At 35.5% G+C, this 8,031-nt stretch overlaps 1 protein-coding gene across 1 annotated transcript; it reads right to left on the minus strand.

The window, feature by feature from the left end:
- Positions 1 to 3,994: 3,994 nt before the first annotated feature.
- Positions 3,995 to 6,496, minus strand: LOC114407151 (leucine-rich repeat receptor-like protein kinase PXC1). The gene is made up of 2 exons (XM_028370141.1): positions 4,927 to 6,496; positions 3,995 to 4,851 (listed from the first exon to the last, which is right to left on the minus strand). Exons 1-2 carry the CDS (start codon positions 6,290 to 6,292, stop codon positions 4,187 to 4,189), a joined length of 2,031 nt encoding a protein of 676 aa, XP_028225942.1. The 5' UTR covers positions 6,293 to 6,496; the 3' UTR covers positions 3,995 to 4,186.
- Between the last annotated feature and the right edge of the window lie 1,535 nt (positions 6,497 to 8,031).

Here is an 8,031-nt window from a genome sequence, read left to right on the forward strand (position 1 = left end):
TAACCACTTCATGTTTTCGGTTTACTTAACTTTTTTCCTACCTAGAATTCCTACTCCATTAAAAGAAGTGACTTAAGGGTTAAAGATTTGTTTTTCCATGGCTCAAAATTTGCAATTTTACATATCAGATTTAAGAATAGCATAAATTTAATTTAATCAGAATTAAAATTATACACGTTCAAGCTTAAAAATGACTTTTTTTTGTTACAATAACATATTTATTTTATTTCAAAGTGAATATGATCAGGAACTACAGATTTGGTTTCTCGGTCTTTTTCCATGTTGTTCTTGTACTATTTCATTAAAATAATAATACACAATCAGTGCATTAATATTTAATGATAACATCTAATTTAAAAAATAATGAAAATTGTATGATTTTAATGAAAAACATACAAAAACATCAAAGAAATCAAATCCAAAAATTACATAATAAAATGAGACCAACTTTGAAATTCAGTTGCTCTGGTTAATTTATGAGTTACTGAGTTCCCTTGTTTCTGAAAATATGTCGATTAACTAGGCTTTTTTCTCTACACTGAGCTATTATAGAATCATATTCAGATAGGCTTAGGAGCTTGCTCACCCGAGTGCTGACTATGTGTTGACAATCCGTTTCAATGACTATGTGTCATCAATATCTGTTTCAATGACTATGACAAACCCTAAAAATGAGTTATTTTTAAATTAAGAAATTAAAAATATTTAAACCTAAGAATAATGAGTATATGGCTCAATTTTTATTCAGTTAGTACTCGGTAACATTAATTACATAATACCTAATGTTGTATTTTTTTTTTAAGTTTTGCTTATTTAGTAAGTAGTACAACGCTTTTCCTGTGAAATGAGTTGTAATTTCCAACAACCAACAAAAAAAAAATGAATTGCAAGTGACATTGTTTGTTTTTAGCCCTTTCGGTGCAGAGAAATTGTTTGTCTAAGGAAGAAAAGGTTGAGACGTGATGATCTTTTGTAAAATTAATTTCCGTGTAAAATAATTCCACTGTTACACGAAGGACTTTTATTTTGATATGTGATTGTGGAGGACTTTTTTTCTACTTTTTTTTTCTCTCACATTCAAAAGTTATGATAACTATTTTAAAATAGGTTATATTCACGAGTTTTTTTTCCCTACTTTCTCCCAATTTTAAAGGTGTATATATTTTCCCCTAATGTCTTATATATCTAAACAAAATATATAATCTTCCTATGGCTTTATTTGGTTGGCATGCTGAAGATTGGCTTAAAACTTAAAAACTAACCAATCAAATAGGATTAAGAAATGTTTTCTCTATTTACTCTTGACTTGTGTTATTTCCTTTTATATTAAAAGAAGTGTTCAAAAAATAAATAAAACTTCTATTATTGTTGCGCTTTGTTGATTAATTGCACAAATGGCAGAGCTCCTAATAAAAAATAATATACTATATATGTGAAGGAGGAAGCAAAATGGAAAATTTTAACTCTTTTCAACTGGTTGTTTTTCTTTCATAGTATGTGAGACACTATTGTGTCTTTCTTTAATTAAATCATGTAGTTAAAATTACTTTGTATAAAGTTATTTAATTTTCAAATAGGAAAGAATAATAAGCTTTAGAATTCAATTCAAAAAATAAATCAATTCCAACTTATTCTTTCTAATTTGAATTAAAGCTCTGAGCATTCTCATACCACACAAAAAGAATTACTACTATTCAATAAAAAATATCACAAGAGGCTTTATTCAAGTTATTCAATTAAAAAATATCAAATTAGTTTAATTTTATTCTTGTCTAATTTGAATTAAAGCTTGGAACATCCTTATATATGGTACACACTCATCCCAATACGAAGTGGGAAGCATGGGAAGAAACGAAAAGGTAAGCTGAGCTGAGCAGCACATGGTATTTAAGATAAGGTGTGCGGTAAAGCACGGATTCAAGCTGTAATTCAGGGATTAAATTAAAAAAATGTTCTTTACATAAGTAAATACAGATTGATTAATATTGTATTTGTTTGTAAAATTTTATCAAACCTTGCATAGAATTTATTAAATAATAAACAATACTATCTACTAAATATAAAATAAAATTCACATTTAGAAAATAACACAGTGTGCTTAATTGTTTTACAAAAGAAATTCCTAAATCATAATTCAGACAGAAGTCTTATCTTGTAACTTTGATCTAAATCACGATTTTGACATTTTCACTTCAAATATAGGATGCAGATCCTCTGAAATGAATATAGAAATGAAATTAGTTTTAAACTTATAATACAAATATTTAAATAATAAAATAATTTTATTTTAATCATTAAGTATCCAAAATCCAAATGCAATTCTATTCAGTAAGTACATAACTTAATTGAAGTTGTTTTGATTCTGTGTAAAAGTTCAAGCCTCAGGATTTGCATGGCCCATCTAATTTGTTAGTTACAGATCAAATTCTGTGGGTCGTGCCTACCGGTCTCGACTGAAATTTACTTCTATTCTATAAGTTCTATTCCGTCAACAAATAAATATTATTGTGATTTCATTTTCTGAACGTAATTATTGTTTTTTTTCTTCTTTTTATTGTGATCTCTTATTGGGGAGTCAAAACTTGAAAAGCATATTTCAAAATACTATCAAATATGATGACGTTTTAATCATTCTTAAGAGTTAAGGACATTTTGAAAACAATGCCCAAGTATCTCAATTTATTAGGAATATCATAAACATATATATATATATATATATATATATATATATATAATATTTTTTTGTATACTATTCTATTCTAAATATATTTTTTATTAGTACCCAAAATTTATTAGAAATTGTAATATTTTACAAGCCTTGTAAAGAGACACACTCACGATTTTATAAATTTAACAAAAAAAATTGTGTTAGATAATGTATTTTCCTCAAGTAATTTTATTTAATAATTTAGTCTCGTAAATATTTTTTATCATCACTTTAATTTAGTCTCGTAAAGATATATACGGTAATGATTTAGAATTTTTATATTTTAACGAATAAAAATTATTATTAATTAAAATATAAAAATATGCGTGTTTCTAATTTAATTCAACTTTCTTAAATTAATTTGTTTAATAAAATATATTTTATTAGTGATATACAAAATATGTTACGATACTTAATACTAATTAAAGAAATTAAATTTCTTTTAAAAAATAAATATTATTAAAAATTATTAAAATACTATTTATATATAATCAAGAAAGACAAAATAATTTGATACAAAAGTTATATATATATATATATATATATATATATATATATATATATATATATATAAAATTAGATACGTAGTTATATATTAAATCCCAATTTTTTTATCATAGTTTGCCTCCGTGGGTTCCATGTCTCTATTTATTCCATTCTTTTTTAGTGTTTTCCCCTTCTCTTGATCTGATATTCTTCAAGTTAATTCTACAATCAGTACAATGTATATTCTCAAGCCCTTGCCCAATCAATTATTGATGAATGGGCTTGCCAATTATATATGGGCTTCTGGACTGATTTTATGGGCTAAAACTTCATGCACTACAGTATTGCTTCTTGTTACCCTCCATCACATTCCAAAAAGCCAATCCGCAGTGCAAATTGGGAGCCCAACCGGAAGCAATAGTGAGAGTGGGGCTGCAGGAAGTAAAATCCAATTTTGTGTTTTCAGTGACAAAGTTCTCCTTTCATCTCTGGAGGGCTTTGTTATTCTCATTTTCCTTTTGCCAATGAAATGGGCACTCCAACATTTTTTGGTGAAAATATTTTTGACAAAAATAAGTTTCTATTATTACTTTATTCAATGGAAACTTACTTGTATTATGAATGCGAAATAAGTTTTTGTTGAGTTAAAGTTTTACAAAAATAAAAAAAAAATAACACAACGAAAAAACATATTAATTATGTAGGCAATGGCTCTAAATGAAAAGGCAATCGGTCTTCATTTGCCTCTTCCACTGTATTATAAGATGAAGGCACATGTACTGCGCAGAAGATTAGTTGTGCTTAATTTTAAAGTTGATTTATTTACACCCAAACTGAATTAACTATATATACACAAACTCGGGTCATGGCCATGGATTAATTGAATAGATGAGTGATATCTGAAGACAAGTGCAAGAACAGCAAAGTTTTAGAAAGAAAAAGGTAACTAACACACAATGGAACTAAAAATGACAAGCATGCATGAGACAATAATCAAGCGAGGTTGTCTTCGGTGGTGGCAAGGGAAGGCGAAAGCGAAGTGCGCGAGCGAGCCTCATCGTAATCATCTCCCAGAGGAGACTCTTCCACTCTGATCTCCTCAATCATCTTCACAACCTCCAACATGCACGGCCTCTTCTCCGCCTGCGCCGCCACGCACGCCAGTCCCACGTGCAGCATCGCCACCAACTCATCCTCTATGTTCTTGTACCTCAGCAGCTCCTGGTCAAACACCTCCGAAGTCCACTCTTCTTTCACCACCGATTTCACCCACTTCGGAAGATCCACCTCAGCCTCACGCGCCGGAGAAGTGTACTCCTTCGACGGAGCCCGACCCGTCAGAACCTCCAACAGTAGCACCCCGAAGCCGTACACGTCAGCCTCCTGCGACAGCCTCTTCACCTCAACTTGCTCCGGCGCCCTGTACCCTCCCAACCTTGCAATCGCGTGAACAGGGTTTAAAAGCAGCGAAAGGCCAAAGTCAGATATTAAAGCGACGCCGTTTTTGTCAAGAAGCACGTTGGAAGATTTCACGTTCCCGTGAGGTATCTTTGATGCGTTATACTCCGCATGAATCCGTGCCAAACCTCTAGCTGCACCTAACATCAAGCTTATTCTCGTGGTCCAATCTAACGGAATCCTTCCTGGTCCCCGGTTCCCTATATAATATAATACAATCAAGGTTTATAACTATATACCTTAATCAAACAACTTAAGTAAAGTAACTAACTAACCATGAAGAAGAGCATGCAAGCTTCCATTGGGGAGATAATCATAGACAAGAAGTTTTTCTTCCTTAGCGTAATAATAAGCTCTTAGTCTAACAATGTTGGGGTGCTTGAGCTTCCCTACAACATCCATGTACTGTTCAAACTCGTTCCTCTCGCAGGGGTTAGCGTCTTTGAGTCTCTTCACAGCCACAGTGCAACCATCATCGAGCACCGCTCTGTAAACCGTTCCCAAGCTTCCTTTTCCGAGCATCTCCGCCGAAGCTCGAAGCAGATCCTCCAACTCAAACTGGTTCCTCCTATCGAAAAACACAAGCTTGCTTCGTTCCGTCTCAGTGTTCGTCCCATCACTATCTCTATCCAAGTTTCCACCGTTCCCATACACCTTCTTCTCGCTCCCAGAACTACTCCCACTTTTTCTCTTCGCGGTCTCGCTCCCCACCACCGAACCAGAGGTGGATCCTCTGGCGCAACAATGCGCCACCGCGAACGACGTCGCCACCAGCACCGCCACGCAAACCGCCACCACGATCGCCACGATGACACCGGCGCTCAACCCTTTCTTTCTCGGAGTGTCAGGAACGGTTACGCTACTTGTTTGCGGGAACGAGCTCGGTTTTGCAGGAACGGTTATCGTGGTAGTCTCTGTGTCTGGCTCTGTTTCGGAGCATTTGGGTAGCGGGGTGGACCCACAGAGGGCGTGGTTTCCGGAGAAGCTTACATTGCCGAATTTGGTGAGCATGGAATCGGGGACGTGGCCGCGGAGTTCGTTGTTGGTGACGTTGAGTACGGTGAGATTAAGGAGGGAAGCGGAAAGGTCGGGGACGTGGCCGGAGAGTGCGTTGTTCTGTAACCTCAACGTGAGGAGGTGGGTTAGTTTCGCTAGTTGTGTGGGGATTGGGCCGCGGATGTTGTTGTCGGAGATGTCAAGGCGGAGGAGAAGGCGGAGCGAGGATATCTCCGCCGGAATCTCGCCGGAGAAATCGTTGCGGGAGAGGTACAGTAGTTCCAGGCTTGTGCAGTTTAAGAGAGGTGAAATGGTGCCGTTTAAGCGGTTTTCGTGGAGGTCGAGAAAGCGAAGGTAGGTTAGTGTGGAGAGGGTATCAATTGGGCCGCGGAGGTTGAGGGAAGGGAGAGTGAGGCCCACTACTCTGCCGTTTGGGGAGCATTCCACGCCGCGCCACGCGGCGGAGCAGGCGTCGGCGCCGGTCCAGTTGGTGAGGAGGTTGCCGTGGGTGTCGGTTTGGAGACGGAATTCGGTGAGAGCGAGTGTATCATTTTGCCCTGCAGCCTCTGCAGCAACACAGAGGATGCACAAGCACAAGGCCAAGGCCAGTGCCAGGAATATGGGACAATGACAAACTTTTTTCATGTTATGGTCTGGGAAGGGAGGGAACGAGTGTGGTGGTGTTATTAATTTAAAAGAATTTCAGATTTGGACTGAGAAGGAAAATGTGTCATGATTGGAGAGAGTGTGTGATTGAGGAAAAGTGTTGAAGCTGTTATTATAGGTCGTGGAGAGGTAGTAATTAATTAGGACTGGGGGAATAATATGATTAAAGGTAATGGGACTAGAGAGGTAGTGTCTATGATTGCTGTTGTCCGCTTCTTCATAAGAAATAGAATCAGTGACAAGAGCTTGCTTTTTCTTTTGCTTGGCTTATTTTGCTAAAGGGAAAATGGAAAAAAAAATGTTGTGGTTCTTGATTGATTGAATCTGCTACTTTGTTCCCTTATGTTTGCAGTACTAATGTACTATGTCACCAGAAGGAATTTAGATGCCAGAATTATCTTATACACAAGGTTAAATAGTGTAATGGGATTCAAAATAGAACAAAAGCAGAATCAGATACTTGTCAAATGTGAAATGTTATCTCAATAATTTTCATACCATGCAGTAATAATCAGCATTATTGTATTTTGTTTATGTAATGTGGTTCGATCAGTGAGGCTAGCTAATCAATTTGAAGCCCTCATGGGGTGCCACTATCTATGAAAAATTGAAGCTGATATTTTGGATAAACTACTTTTCAGCTTTTCTGTCCAAAGGTCTATTCCCTCCCACTCTCCCACGGTCCCGCCTTTATTTGAAGAGAACTAAAAAAAACTCTATATTTTACGTTACATTGGCAGGAATTGATCAATCACAAAAAACATGTGCGACAAGAAATTTAAACTATGGAGAGTAAGTAACTGAGTCACCATCGTATTTGTCCTGCTGAAACTCAATTTCATACCTGAAAAGTAATGGTTTTACTTGGGTACATATACATATTTCCTCATAACAATTCTGGTTGGAATTTAATTAAATCACAAGTCCACAACCAAAACCTCAGCGAACATAATTATTTTCTTTAGAGGTCTTCCCATCTCTTGAACGTACATTCTTTCCTCAACCAACTCCAGAGTTCTTGATATATTACTGACCATATACATAATTCTTATCAAATTAATGTGTTCACATGTGCTTGCAATGATGCAATTGATAAGGTATTAAAACCAACTCTGGCCCGTAAAGGTCAATTTTTTTAGTTACTATTATGGAAGGGTAAAGGGGGGGGGGTTCACTGTTGACCATCATCTAGTCTAGAACAACTCATCCTAAATCATTGTAGTTGATTCCTCTGCTCCTTTTTCTGTTTTATATTCCTTTTCCTATCACTCATCAATAGGTTAATAATACCACTACCCTTTTCCCCCAGTAATTACGGCACGCAGAACTACTTAAGACACAAGATCCGCACTTAAACAGTTATTTCCTCTTAAGCAAGTACAACACTTTTTTTAATATGAGAAAACAGAAAATTTGAACTGGCTACATGCAACATCATCATCTTGTGTGTTCCTGTTTACGTGCATGTTGGGGGGGGAGAAGCAATTGAAATTAATTAATACCTAGTTCATTTTTTTTATGGAAATAATCCTACTCGAGACATCAATACTCTAAATGTGAGAATTTTTCTCGTTAAAAAATCAAATTTTAGTTTACCATGTTGCAAAAGAAGTAGTCCATTCCGTTAAACCTAACAAAATCAGGTTAGCCCAGTTTAATTGTTACTAGTGAGTATCAACCCTTATTTCTAAAAATCTTTGAATTTGGATCCCACGTTA

The sequence above is a fragment of the Glycine soja genome, chromosome 3, assembly GCF_004193775.1.
Source record: "Glycine soja cultivar W05 chromosome 3, ASM419377v2, whole genome shotgun sequence".
Lineage (NCBI taxonomy): Eukaryota > Viridiplantae > Streptophyta > Magnoliopsida > Fabales > Fabaceae > Glycine > Glycine soja.

Coding starts and splice junctions, on each gene's coding strand:
- LOC114407151 (XM_028370141.1), bottom strand. CDS start 6,292: ATGAAAAAAGTTTGTCATTGTCCCATATTCCTGGCACTGGCCTTGGCC. Junction 4,852..4,926: donor CTTGCATGCTCTTCTTCATG/GTTAGTTAGTTA, acceptor TATATTATATAG/GGAACCGGGGACCAGGAAGG.